Genomic DNA, 14,409 nt, shown 5'->3' with positions numbered 1-14,409 from the left:
TTGTGCCGTCAGGCTTGGCTGCCGTGGGCGCCGCACTGCTGCATTAGTAGAATGGCAGGCCTGAAGCAGCAGTTCAGCTCTAACTCTTATAAAGTCCCTCAGCAAGCAGCTAAGCTTGTTTGAGGAAGAACGATGGATCCAATGTGCGCCACATAGCGATGCAATTTGCAAATCTTGGCAAGCAACACATAATCTTATTGGGTTATTGTATCTTTTTACCACAACACAATATAAGCATATAACCAAACACAATACAACATCACATCTAGAGGAATGAGGTGCCCTTCCCTTCCTTTAGTTTGCTTCCTTGCTTTGAGCACCAGCAGCTCCATCATCACCGCCTCCATTCGTGCCATCATCCGGCTGGGCCGCTGTAAAAGCTTGTACCGAGCCATGTCGCAGCTTCAGCAGTGTGGCCTCTGCACCAAAAAAAAAAAGCAACCGACTTGGTTATTGCAGGCCATGAAAAAGAAAGGATGGCAAAGATGAACTGAACACCAATGCATTAGCAAGGAGTTGCGTTGCTGGTTACCGTAGACGGAGAGGGGGTCGTTCTTGGCCTTGGCGGATCTGGACCTCTCGACCTCGTCGTCTTCCTCCGGCGGAGGCGCAGCACGCCGACGACCCCAAACCATTTCCATGCCCGCTTCCTTCTTCCGCATCTCCATCGCCAACTACATCTACATCTATGGATCGGCGTGAGGTGGGGGTTGGTGCTTGGTGACGTGCGTTTCCCGCGCAAAGCAGTGGAATTGGCGGGAGCGAGGGCGTGCGCGCGAATCGATTTGGTCGGTTGCTAGCTTGCTGCTTTGGGCCTCAGAACTCAGCAGTAACTCTATGGGTGACGGCCCACAACCTCTAGTTGTTTAGATAGAAGTCAGATCGTAGGTCTTGTAAGATCGCAATTATAGGATCGTGTATAATCGTATGAACACATAAAAAGCCAAAAAAATCGTAGAATTAGGCTCTTTAATCCATCCAGTAACCACGGCACAACTCACATCTGTGGCCATCGGAACAACCATGGGCAATGGGCCAATGGCCTTTTCGTAGCAGAAGAGGTGTTCGGTTCCTGCTGATCGCTTGCCCTGCTGAATTCCACGTGCCAACACTTCCCTCTCAAAAATTCACTCAAAGCTCAAGAATGTTGTACGTCAATTTTCATAATGGCACACCCCAACTATGCATCCCTCTCACAATAATTCAAGTTCAAGGACTCAAAACTCAACTGAATGTTGTGCATTAATTTTGACAATGGCACACCCCAACTATCCATGAAGCAGGATACCTCATCCACACGGCCACATGCATCAGAATTGTCTCCTTGGACAGCCATGGTACCGGTGAGATGCATGATACACGGAGCGCCTGCTCACTGGCGGAAGGAACCAGAGCTTGCGAGAAAACCCAGTACAAATTTCACCGGGCAATATATGGCCCAGGACCCTGGAGCTGGAGGGCTCCATTCCACCTCCCAAGCAGCGATCGTACTTTAACGTAAACCGAAAGCAAGCAAACAGATGGTAGATTCAACAATTACCAATGCTACCAGCCGAACAACCAAAAATATTAAATTCACGAGAGCCATGTTTTGCAGCATTCGAGTCTCGACACGAACGCATCAATCACATAATCCACCACTAGACACGTCTCTTTAACAAAATAAGAAGGCCAGGCAAGGCCTACTACCACCCACATTTCTTTCCAGACTCTAATAAGGCACCAATCCTATCAGAGGTCTCTCACTTAGCGCCATGCTTGGCCTTGGAGTGAGCCTGCAGAGCCATCTCGCTGTTGAATGTCCTAAACAAAACAAACCAGACCAGGGATCAATACATTGCTTTTTTAACAAATAAGTGAATGCACGGACAATAGAAAACTGTGCTAACTTGCAAACAAAGGAAGACCATGCCAACTTACTTGCTGCATGATTTGCACGGTACAGAACCACCGGATTTCGGGGACTTCTCCTTAGACTTGTCATTGTTCGCAGGGGTCTTTTTTGCTGGGTGTGGAGTTGCCACATGGGTAACACCCTTCTTGCCACCTGCTCAATAGAATGCACATTCAAAATTCAGGGAACCACCTACACAACAGAAACCCCAGAAGAACCCCCAAAACTAACTTTCCCTGCATAAGTCCCTAACTAAGAAGCCGCATAACTATGCACCTGTCTTTTGGCCAGACGGTGTGGCGACCTTCGCTTTCTTATCAGAAACGGGTGTTTTCAGAGCATTCTCGGCTGCTCTCTTCTTGCCTCCCTCTGGCTGAAAAATATTGCATCGATATCATCTGGTAAGAACAGATTACTCAAGTGAAAAAACAGAGTAAATCCATCAAGCAAGCGCATACCTTCTTGGGAGTTGGAGTTTCTTCCTCCTCCTCTTCACTGTCCTCATCATCCTCACTGGAATCACCCTCATCGCTAGAGTCCTACAACAGGCCAATATAAAGTTAATCAATATGGAATAGCCATCTATATGCAGAGACATAAACCATTTCCCCATCGTTCAACTCACATCATCATCGCCTTCCGCAGCAGATAAATCATCATCATCAGAATCATCAGTCTCATCCTCATCACTGTCATCATCATCCTTGCTTTTCATTTCAACATCCTTTACAGCAGCACTTGATTTTGAAGCTGCAGCCCCTGCCTTCCCTTGACTTTTCTGATCCTCCTTTGCTCCAGCTTTGCCTTATAACACACAAGTAGACAGAATAATATCTCATTGAGTCAAGAAAGAAGATTGCAAAACATAAACCCAACTTGCAAAAAACATTAACAGGTTGAATATATACCATTTGCCTTGATTACTGGATTTTCCAGCTCTTCCTCCTCATCTGAAATCATGCAGACAGGTTAATCCATGTCAGGGTGCCGCAACAAAATTCTACTACAGATAAAATTGCAGGTGTTACCTTCATCTTCTTCAGAATCAAAATCCATTGTGGAACAAGGCAAAGAGCAGGTCAAGGAAACAAATATTCCACACAGACACAGATACAAAATAAAAGTATTGTACTTTTGGAAACATAATTAATTGGACACTATAAAGGATATTCATCTCCCTCACCAGGTTGCTCAACCTTGTAACCAGAGAAGAACACACTGGCAGCTTTTGAGGTGTGTGACAGCTCAAACTCTTTGTCAAATACCAAATCAAATTGGATTTGGGGGTATTTGTCAAGTGACAGGGTACCAATGGCTAGCTTCTGATCATCAACCTTGACATACATCAAAGCATTGTCACTTTTCTTTGATTCCCCAAGAGCAGCCTGCAAGATAGTAACCATGAGTAACTCAAAGAGTGCAGACAGAAGAATCACAATTTACAGAGAGGTGTGTAGGCATCAACCTGGGAAAGGTGCAGGATATAGCCTTCACCAGGCTCACACTTAACAGTGGTTCCAGGCTTGACTTCAAGACCTGCAAAATGTAGACCAACCACCATGAGGTGATTTATACCAAGAAGAATATAATACAATGCCATTTAACAAGAATCACAGTAGCATCCTGCAACATGTCCACTAGAATCCTAAGGGCAAAAAACACAAAGTCACTTATCCAGGTGATCAATGAGAGATAATAAGTGCTACCTTTAAACAGATCTGTGTAAATGCCTTAATCTACAATGGGAAAACCTAATATCTGCTTAAATAACTAGAGCCCTCTTATGTGTTACCTACACCCATTGCATATACCTAGTAATTTTTATTTTAGCTTTTAAATTTGCACTTTTCTTTCATTAGCACAGTATGTTCTGCTGGTTAACCACAATCCTGCATACGAATGCAGCCATTGGATTGTTCAAAGCAACTGTAAGTATATATTAACTAGGGATACTGTGCCGCTCAAGACTTGCAATTTGCAGCAAATCGGATGTGAAATGACCGCAATGTAAGCCCTAAACCCTAAACACCACAAGGGCCCTCCAAGCGTCGACACAATGCAAGTATGATTTCAGTCATTAAGCTAAGACTGTCTTCCATGTTACACAACCAGACCAAAAGAAGCGTTCAACAATCACAGGCCGACTCGACAGGGGAAAAAAATACAAAAGGTCGCACGGGAACACAGAAACGATATACGAACCCTAAGATGCAAGAAGATCAGAGGCGAATTGAACTCATCAGCACAACATAGAGGGCGAAACCACATGGTACCCAAAGCCCTAAGATATCCGAACAACGGGATCCCATCGAATCGTAGCGAGCAATCGTTGGAATTTGAAAGCGCTGAAGAGGGATCGAGAGGTTACCCCAGAACTCCATCGGCGACGGCGGCGGGGGCGGAGCAGTCGCGGCGATGGAAGAACCTAGGGTTTAAGCCGCCGGACGATGGAACGAATGGTGGAAAGGAGCGGAGTCGGGCAGGCTTTTAAAAGGCGCAGAGCACGACCTGGCCGTCCGATCCTAATTCCGTAATCCGCACCATCCCGGCCGTTGGTCTTTTTCTTTTATTTCTTTTTTTTCCTTGTGTGCGAGAGAAAAGAGAGTACGCCCTAAATGGGCCACAAGGAGCCCACCAATCTACGGAAGATATGGTCCTCGCTTTATTATCGTCTTTACCTTAGACATGGGCCGTGCGGTCGCACGCTGCTGGCGACGGCCCAATGAGACCGAGGAGGAGGATTGCAAGACAAATTACAACAGAAAAAGGTTTTTCCTCGAGTAGTCGTCAGGAATTCCGTAAATTATAGCAGTAGGACTAGGAGGACAATACAATACAACCAGGGCAGCAGGCTGAGAGGTAACAGGCAAGTTCATTCCGCGGGTTCAGAAACAACACAGCAATGGACAAATGAACTCCACAGATTCAAAGTAGCATCTCACGAGGATTCTTCCGAGCCATGCCCATCAGGCAACACAACGAATTCTGTTTTCGGCCTTCCGGCTCAGATTGCCGGGCCACGCCGTCGCTCAGCGAGAATCGTACACAAGACACAGGACTATCCAATATCCATCCCCTGTTACATGCCACCTAAACCCTGTTTTCACACTCTTTCTCAGTTTCAGGCCGAGGCTGGCCAATCCTTTCGGATCTCGAAGCAGTAGCTCATGTCCAGGTAGACTTTCCCATCATCGTCCACGAACTGGAAAGCCAAATTCATACAAATTCATTACGACACTGGGCTATGCATTTCCAAATGTGTAGAAAATTCAGGAAGGTAGGCTTCAAATGTGTAGAAAATACTAGAGGGGTTTCCTTACCTTCAGCTTTGCAGAATATGAACCCCTTGCAAAGATGCCGCTTGGTGTCGTATCTTCCTCGGCCTCGTATGTGTAAGGCTCCTGCTGAGGACTGTAGGTCCCCAGCATCACCTTCTGATTTTCCACTGCCAAAAGCAACCGGGGGGTCAACTATCTTAGGCTGAGGGGGAGCATGCGCTGACTCAATGACTGGGATTTCGATATCAAAGGCCAACTGACTTCCAGGTAAGTGAAGATGAACATTAACATTCGTTGCAAAAAAAAAAAGGGACAATGGCAATTATGTTTACATAAAAAAGACCAATCATGTGTGATGCAAAATTCATGAGCCAAATAGTTAGTAGTTTTATGGTAAGCATTTACATAACCAGCACTACAATGTAATGCAGATGTCAATTAACACAAGTATCATGTAAAACTACTCAAAATTCAAGCCACCATCCTTATTCTCATAAATTGCAGCATCAGTACGTAACCAACAAAGTTGATAAACATCTATGCATATGATTGATTATAAGTCACCTCTTACTCCAGTCTTCCAGACGTTGTGTGTGTATCTGAGACCAGACACAATGTTGTTGGAGACAGTGAAGGAGAAGCGGAAACTGTAGGTGCTCCCATCCTTGAGCGCGAATGCGTACCCCTTGTCATCCAGCACAAGTGGGATCGGCAGAACCAGATCCGGTCGCTCTGGACTTAGGATGGTCAAATTCAATATGGTCACCTCTGGTTCTGCAGTCTCTGCATACATAAAGGTACTATCAGTCCAAGCATATGGAAGCTTTGTTTGATTGACTGCACTTTCCAGGCCATGTTCAAGTTAATATATTTAGCTGCACCGGAATTCTAACTCGATGTTATCTTGTCTCTTAAGAAAAATTTAAAGGTTAGCTTATTTGTGCTTTAGTGTGCCTGAAAGTGAATGAAAGAAACAGCAAGGCTGTAGTGAAAAAAAAATTATCAGATCATGCCATGGACACACCATTTTTGCTTTCTATAATGACTTTCATTTCTGACATTGCAACACATGTGCGAGCATTAGTGCGGTATTAAATGTACCTCCAAGCTTAGTGGTATCAACATCTCCAAGGAGCTGCTCTTTCCACCTCCTTAGGCTGTCATCATCCTAGGCAAATAAATCACATTCAAAGGGTAAATGGATGGGGAAGCAACAGTAATAACGGCATAGATGGTGGCCTAACCTACATACTGAAGGTGTCACATAATCGCATGACGTGATCAGGCATAACCATGTTACCTTGTCGAGCTCAAGGTGGTCCTTGAGGGGAACCTGAGGACCAAGCGCCACGGTGTGCTTCCCATCATCATCATCATAGTCGTCATCCTCAAAATCATTGGTGTCTGTGTCATTGTTGCTAATGCTCACTGATGCTTCCTTATTCTCCTCCTTATCCATGCTCCCTGTTGTCCCGGCTTCTTTGCTGTAATACAATCAAGAATGCAGATGATGATGATGAATCAAGCAAAAATATGTCGCTCCTAACATTCTAGGCAAGCAATATATGGCAAGCTAGCTTAATCAGGTAATTGTGCATGAGAGGCAAGGTGTTAAAAGCAAGGGCCAGATAAGTAAATAAATAAGAAAATAAAATCTTGGACCTTCATTAGTAGCAGCGCATCATGTCACATACTAGTCGTAGCAACATGGACAGATCAACGTGGGGTGTGTCCACATGGCAAATGATATTTTTTTTCTTTCTCAAGACGAGAGCGACGAACGGGGAACTTCATCCCTACTACTGAGACGACGATCTAGTGACAAACAGGGTGGCATCCCACGTTGACCCTGTTCCTCATTTTAGGACGAAGTTTCGAGAACAGGAAACGTGGTGTCGTCCTACATTACAGACAGCTAAGGTCTGGTCTAGTGTGCGTGCCTAAGGGATAACCATTGAAGGCATCTCACTTTACCCTGGAGTGGCGAATCACCATATATGGCAAATATTTATGGAAAATAGGCTGCACAACCTGTGCAGCAAGAAAATCCACAACTGGATGCCACAATGGAGAGGAAGGAACAATTTCCTAAAAAAAAAAAGAAGGAACAATTTGGATTGTTTGCTCAATTCATAGACACACAATCAATGCAACTTTAACAGTTATGTGTTCATACTTGATTGTATCGTGCATTTCCAAACAACACGAACTAACAAACAAAAAAGGAAGTTATCTTTACGTATTACTTATGCAATCAGATCAAAGTACAGTCTAGTACTCTAATTCAATAGTTTTCCCTACATTTGAAATCTCAAACCACAGAGTAGCTTCTCTAAATGGGTCCATATTACTTTCCGATTGATGGAACCAAGATAGAGCGTCACATTGCACGAGCTATTCAGTCTATCAACTATTGGTGACATAAATTTACTAAAGGGCAACATCTGCAGCCCACAAAGCCCATACCCCTTCTTCACTCTCCTGCTGGTTGGTCCCCCCCCCCCCCCCCCCCCCCCGCGCGCCAACCATCATCGGAATTGTTTACATCGTACGCGAACCGCACCTGCACTATCTGAGTGTCTGATACAGTACTGATTTCAAACGTGTACCACATTCCATGAGCTGTTTTATCTGCGAACTTGCAGCTTGCGCCAAGCTACTCCTTGTCGTGGACATTCGTTGATGCACATTTGTAACGCCAATTCTATCTGTTAATCATCCACCCGAGCGGAAACCAGAGGCCGTCCAGCGGTCCAGGGCAGGTGGCGCTACGTGATTCACTGAGGGAAGCTGGTGAGAAGAAACGTGGGGCGTGGAGGGGCCGCAGGTCAAGGAGGGGCAGGTTCCGATGACCAGCCAAAATGAAGATTGTCCTATGGAGGATGGCCTATGACTAGGGATGGCGACGGAGCCGTTCGAAGCTGAGTGGAGCGTGCACGCACCCGAACCCGACATCCAAGAAGAAAACCTGCCCCGCTCCTGAACTCTGATTCGGGTGAAAATCCGCACCTGCCCCTGAGCACGACTGACCTCAAGAGACAAGAGCACAGTAGCACAATATGTCTGTACAGTTTGACAAAGTGATAATCACCAAATAGGCAAAGCTACAAAAGGAACGAAACAAACAGATCATCAAGAGTTCAATATTCAAACACCAAATACAAGTTCTTGACCAGCAAAGGCGTACAGTCAAACTTCCAGAATAAGAACCACTAGTGCCAGAGTCGAGATTGCATCCTTGCTCACTTGCTAGTTCCAAACTTCAGATCAAGATGAAAAGGAAGTAAAGATATCATTAGCTGGAGGCACTATCGACCTGCTACAAAGCTAAGTATGCCACAAGATTTTTTTTAAAAAAAAATGACTTTCGCTGCACTTTACTGTGTCAGTATGTCAGATTAAGATGGTTACATTTTACAGCAGAATTGAGTAACCATTTCAGAACCACCCTGTACCTATATGCAGTGCTATCCAGGCATCCAGATCCAGCACATCACTAATACAAGTACTGCTTGCACATACATCACGATTCAGCATTCAGTAGAACTGCTTGCATATCTAGTGGCCACAAGGCAGGAGTTAGGGTTGGCGCTCAGTTGCTCACCTTGGGGAGGAGGACGAGCAGCCGCAGGTGCTGTGTCGCTGTAAGGACACGTTGGCGCGGGGGGAGAGGAGGGCTCGCCGTAGTCTCCTGTGCCAGTCAGGTTGGTCTCCACCGCCCTCGCCCGTCGGGATGCTCGGGGTGGAGGCGGGGGCGGAGGCGCAGCGGCGGTGCCGCGAAGATCGGCGTGCGGCTGCCCCACTGCAAGCTGCGCCAGTGTGCGGCTGTGCCTGTTACATGGGCTGGGCTGTTTCTTAGGCTCAGATAGATATTGAACGGCCGCCTAACGGACGAGAGGACTTCGGGGGCCCGTGGGCCCTAAACCCGACCCCGCCCGACCCGTAGCCCCCACGGGTGGAAAACAGCGAAATTCTAAAAGTAGGCAGGGTGAGATAACTTCCGGAAAGCAGAACTCTCCCGTCTTTTACTTTGTTCCTGCAGCATCTGAAGAAGCTACAGTAATTATAGTTACTCTTTGGCATATCTGGAAAGCAAGAAATCCGGTGAGAAACACGAGAGAAAGATGCCATCAATTATATTTCCAGTCAATCTTATGGTAGGAAAAAATGTGCTTGTTTTGTCAAAAAGAATCAACTGAAATTGATCCCCCCCTCACTTTTTTCTTCTTGCATTCAACATCATAGGTTTTCATTCCCTCAAAATAAAATAGATTTGCATTCAACATTTCCTCAAAATTCGAGCAACAAATCATAGGTTTTCATTTGCATTCAACATTTGGGTACGCGTGATACGAATTAACCGCATAAAGAAATTAAGTTTCTTCCCCAAAAATTTGTTTCCTCCTTCAACTCCAGAATGAGGACCAATTTAATCTGTATGTGACATATTTGAGTAAATTGCACCTACCACACAACAACTTGTCAAGTGGGTGCATATTCGTCCAACAACTTGTAAAATGCTTAATCTAATACAATAACTTGACAGGTGGGTGCGGATTGATCCAATAACTTGTAAAATGTTCAATTTAGTGCAATAACTTGATAATTGGTGTATCCGCAGTCCAAATGTTAAAATGAACAACATATTTGCTAATGTTGGATCAGTTATATATTTGCATCAAAACAAGTTATTGAGCGTTATTTGATCATTGATATTCATGTCGCAATGTCAATGTATTTGGTCAAGATGAAAACCTTTATTTAGGAAATTAATGTTATGCCTTCATATTAATTATTTTATACAATAATTTAATTTTTATTAGGAATATTTAATTCCATATTCAATATTAATAAGTTTACCTCACTGTTTTTTACACCTTTGATTTTATACATTGTTTAGCTAAAAAATAATATATTAATACGTATTAATAATATCTTTTAGGAATTAGCATAAATATTTTTAAAGTCTCGTGTACTTATTTAGAAAGGTAAAAATAAGCTAAAAAAGAGACAAACATGCTCGTATACAAATGTTGAATACAGGAGCAAAAGCTTAGAGGTTCTAGGATCCCTATTTTTGACTTTAGTCTTTTGGTAATACCAATGGCATAATTATAAATATTATTTAATTTTAACTAATGAACAAATAGTTATCTACATAGTTGAGAAGTAACATGAGAAGTAACAGTATGGTCATGATTAACAACTTTTATTAACAAATATTAAGAATGATTGACTTGAAGTAAATTCACATGTGTCCATCTACTTACGTTGTCGTTTTAACATTTGGATTGTATGCACCAATTTATTAAGTTATTGCACTAAATTAAATATTTTAAGTTATTGCACTAAATTAAATATTTTACAAATTATTGGATCAATCCGCACCCACCTCTCAAGTTATTGTATTAGATTGAGCATTTTATAAGTTATCAGACTAATCTGCACCCACATGACAAGTAGTTGTACGGTAGATGCAATTTACTCAGCATATTGAATTTCCGACGAACACAAAAGTGATACTAGTAGTTAAGATGGTTACCAGTAGTAGAAATAAAATAAACGACGAAGAATGAAATAAAATGAAGCGTCCCTGTGACCCTTGTGTTCCAAACGCACAACAAAAGAAGAGCAGCAAAGAGTGGACCGTCGTGCTTCTCTCGCGCGCAGCGGAGTGGATTGGAGAACCCCAAATTTAGGACAACCCCCTCTCCATCCCTGCCCAGCTGCGCTAGCACTTGGTTTTGGTTTCTCCTCCGCCTGCACCTTCATCTTCGCCATCATCATCTTTTTCTTCTTCTTCTTCTTCACTCGGCGATCGTCCAACCCCAAATGCATGGTATGTGACCTGCTGATCCGATCCATATCCCACTGCGTCTTGCATCCTCGTAGGGATTATGCTCAGTTCCGTTGGTTGGTCTCCTCTCTAATTAATCTGGTTGATGTTCATGCATGTGTTGCTTTTTCTGTTTTCTTAATTAATTGCGCCATGCATCTATTCTTCATCGTCTTCTTCTCCGGATCGACCGGCTGGTAGCAGTACGACGGCTAGCTAGCATGCATGGAGGCTTTGCCAGATATCTACCCCTTGACGGGCCTGCAGATTGGGTAACTTCTCGTTTGGTTTCTGACCGAGATGATCCGTAGGGATGATCGACGACGAACAATGAATTCCAATGCCGTCGTGCGTGCAGGGACATTCAATCCTACATCTCGCGGGCGTTCCTCTACTTCGCCCCGCTCAGTAAGAAGGTGTTCATTCTGGTGGACAACCAGCCTTGGCTCACGACCAAGCAGTCGCGATCGGCGAGGCTGTGGCAGTTCATGGTCACCAAGGTAACAAACCGCGTCGTCGTCGCCGCTGCCGCCGCCAAATCGAAGCATCAGCTGATAGCAGTTCAATTGCAGTACAGGATGTCTCCGTTCGCGAACTCGCGCGCCAAGCAGGTCCCGTCCCTGGCGGCGGCGGCCGCCGCTGCCTCGGCCGCGTCCGGCGGCGGCGAGAGCGACGCGATGCGGCGGTGGTTCGCGGTGGCGGAGGACCTGAGCCGCGCGCTGCACGGGTTCCTGGTGTTCGAGGTGTCGTGGCGCGACGTGCACGGCATCAACTACCTCAACGAGCTGCTCTCCGACACGTCCCTGGCGCTGGAGGCCCGGTACATGAAGAAGTGGGAGTTCTACAGCGCGGAGCAGGCCGCCGGGTGCACCCACCTCTGGTTCCTCGGCCGTGCCGCCGAGGCCCGTGCCCTGCGTGGCTACCTCGCCGCCCTCCACGCGCACTCCGACCCCAGCGAGCAGCTGGAGGAGTGCGGCATCGCGCTGCGCCGGACGTGCTCGTCCTCGTCCCTCAGCGCCGTCTCCGAGGACGACGACGACGTCCCCGGCGGCGGAGAGCCGGACCATAGCAGGCCCCGGTACTCGTCGGAGGCCGAAGGCATCGTGAGCTCGCCGTCGGCGTCGGCCCGGGCCCGGCGGGCGCGCGCCGAGTCCCCGTTCGTGGCCCCGGCGCAGTACAGCGACACGCTGATCCTGCTCCGGTTCCGGGACAGCCTGCTGCCGCTGAAACTCCGGAGGATCATCATGTCGGACATCCGGCTGCTGACGCTGCTCGAGTCCGGGCTCCCGCCGTGGGTGATCTTCTTTCAGTCGTACCCGCTGCTGTGCCAGCTGTACAGGCCGTGGATGCGGCCGCTGGCGCGAAGCCTCTACCTGCTGGCGTCGCTCGCCACCTTGCTCATCGGCTTCTACGACCTGTACAAGAACGTGCCGCTGCTCAAGTCCGCGGCGGCGCGCATCTGCGGCCCGCTCTTCGGCTGGATCGAGAGGTGGGACATGGTGACCCGGATCCAGTACCTGGGCACCATCCTCTTCCTCCGCAACCTCCGCAAGTGCCTGCAGAGCCTAGCGGCGCTGCTGCGGGCGGCGCGGGCGGTGCTCCGGACCGTGGCGGCGCCGCTGGCGGGGGCGCTGGGGCCCGTGCTGGCCGCCTGTGGGGAGGTTTGCGGGCTGGTGGCGTCGGGCCTGGCCCCGGCGTGGGCGCTGGCGGTGGACCTGGCGGAGGTGGTGTGGGCGCCGTTCGACATGGTGCTGGACAGCGTGGCGGGGTGCCTGTGTCCGCTGCTGCAGGTGGCGATGCTGCCGGCGCGCGGCGCGGCGGCGCTGGCGGGGTGCGCCGGCGCGCTGCTCTCGGCCACCTACAACTTCGGCAAGGACATCTGGGAGACCATGAGCAGCATCTTCGAGCTCAACCACATGTCGGAGGCGCAGCAGGGCGCCTTGGACATGTCGCAGATCAAGACGCTCTGGAACGATCTCTTCTCCCAGGTTGCACAGCACACAACTTTGTTTTGTTTTTCTCATCTCATCACGCTGATGCTGCAATACATAACACAACAAGTGCGTGTAGCGTAGATCTTCCGCGCCATCAGGGGCATACTCAATGGCATATCGGTGTTCTTCGCGTCCTGCAATAGGCACAGGCTCAGGTACCGTCCCGTCCCACGAACCAAGCATGCTGTATTTTCTTTCTTTTGACCAAGGAAACACATGCTCATCTAATCCATGGATGATCTTGTTGCTGCAGCATCTACAACCATGCGCAGTCGAGGCTGCGGCACATGCTCCGCGTCGCTAGGCTGGCGCCGACCCCATGTCGATGCAAGCACAAGGCGAGACGCCGTCCGGGGCAAAACAAAGAGGTGTGTCATCGAGTGTCGCCACATTTACGTGCAGCGCAGCAGCAGATTTTGTTTGTCGAGTAACTCATCCCCTGCTTTCCTACTTGTACCAGGATGATGCAGCGGCAGTGGAATGTGATGTCTGCAAGTGATCACATATATGCATATGTCATCTCAGACCCCCATACCAATGTAGCCATATGCGTACTCATAAGTGTTAACATTGTGACACATAGCAGCGAATACTTTACTTGCCATGATGAAGTGACTCAAAAGGTGAGTGATCAGCAAATTAGGCCCCGTAAGTGGTGGCTGCCATTGGCTTGTATCCGAGTAACTGCATAGGGACTCACCCACCTACATGTGGGCCTAACAGGCTAAGCGCCCACCGTTACTGCAGGGGAACTACTTTTATTGGCCTAGAGAGAGAGAGCGGAGGAGTTGGAAGGAGATTTTGAAACGAACATTTGGTTTATTTTCAGAAATTCATGCTAGCTTTATTTCGTCTTACTGACTTGATCCAAAACCATGAAAAATGAAATCATAATCATTGCCCGCAGTATAAACAATTAACTCATGTGCAAACCAGGCTAGTTCGGTCGGTAAACAATTAACTAGTAGCTTGAAAATGATATTTTTCACATGTGTTTCCTTAAGTAGACCGCCTGTGTGATTAACCATTCCAAAAACTTTTTTTTTAAAAAAAGCAATAGCAAACAGAAATCTGCGTCTGGAATTCCAGGTCCCGTCGGCCATCGATCGCTGTGACGCCGTTGGTGCTCTTCTTGATCCTACATGCCTCGCTGAAAAAGCCTGCCCGGATCTCTATCCAACGTGCGTAATCTCACGGATCCTCCTGCGGTCGTGCCCCTCACGGTCACCCGTCACCGCCATGCGGAGCTCGTGGAAGGGGGAGGGAAAGATACGAATTACGGTTTCCAAGTCACAACTTTTGCATACAAACTTGAAATTGGAAGCTTCTTTTTCTTTCCAATAAAATAATTTTGAACGTGCAGAGAAAAAAGCAAATCGCTGAATGCTTGCCTTGTTTGGACCTAAG

At 47.2% G+C, this 14,409-nt stretch overlaps 4 protein-coding genes across 4 annotated transcripts; 1 reads left to right on the top strand and 3 right to left on the bottom strand.

The window, feature by feature from the left end:
* Positions 1-164: 164 nt before the first annotated feature.
* On the bottom strand, positions 165-783 carry LOC105914106. Its single transcript, XM_012844785.3, has 2 exons — positions 533-783; positions 165-419 (listed from the first exon to the last, which is right to left on the bottom strand). Exons 1-2 carry the CDS (start codon positions 666-668, stop codon positions 295-297), a joined length of 261 nt encoding a protein of 86 aa, XP_012700239.1. The 5' UTR covers positions 669-783; the 3' UTR covers positions 165-294.
* A 745-nt stretch (positions 784-1,528) lies between these two features.
* On the bottom strand, positions 1,529-4,372 carry LOC101777405 (histone deacetylase HDT2). Its single transcript, XM_004960904.3, has 10 exons — positions 4,263-4,372; positions 3,360-3,430; positions 3,065-3,279; positions 2,923-2,951; positions 2,803-2,844; positions 2,520-2,698; positions 2,353-2,433; positions 2,171-2,267; positions 1,921-2,047; positions 1,529-1,803 (listed from the first exon to the last, which is right to left on the bottom strand). Exons 1-10 carry the CDS (start codon positions 4,273-4,275, stop codon positions 1,743-1,745), a joined length of 915 nt encoding a protein of 304 aa, XP_004960961.1. The 5' UTR covers positions 4,276-4,372; the 3' UTR covers positions 1,529-1,742.
* Positions 4,373-4,747: 375 nt separating this feature from the next.
* Positions 4,748-9,012, bottom strand: LOC101777812 (rho GDP-dissociation inhibitor 1). The gene is made up of 6 exons (XM_004960905.3): positions 8,777-9,012; positions 6,473-6,656; positions 6,274-6,340; positions 5,737-5,955; positions 5,215-5,339; positions 4,748-5,096 (listed from the first exon to the last, which is right to left on the bottom strand). The coding sequence occupies exons 2-6, from the start codon at positions 6,629-6,631 to the stop codon at positions 5,016-5,018; spliced, it is 651 nt and encodes a 216-aa protein (XP_004960962.1). The 5' UTR covers positions 6,632-6,656; positions 8,777-9,012; the 3' UTR covers positions 4,748-5,015.
* A 2,673-nt stretch (positions 9,013-11,685) lies between these two features.
* On the top strand, positions 11,686-13,664 carry LOC101776167. The gene is made up of 4 exons (XM_022825206.1): positions 11,686-12,996; positions 13,084-13,157; positions 13,256-13,370; positions 13,463-13,664. Exons 1-4 carry the CDS (start codon positions 11,686-11,688, stop codon positions 13,499-13,501), a joined length of 1,539 nt encoding a protein of 512 aa, XP_022680941.1. The 3' UTR covers positions 13,502-13,664.
* Positions 13,665-14,409: the final 745 nt, after the last annotated feature.

Source organism: Setaria italica, chromosome III (genome assembly GCF_000263155.2).
Source record: "Setaria italica strain Yugu1 chromosome III, Setaria_italica_v2.0, whole genome shotgun sequence".
In the NCBI taxonomy this organism is placed as follows: Eukaryota; Viridiplantae; Streptophyta; class Magnoliopsida; order Poales; family Poaceae; genus Setaria; species Setaria italica.
The sequence above is the reverse complement of the archived record's forward strand: the minus strand, read 5'-3'. Positions and strand labels throughout refer to the sequence as shown.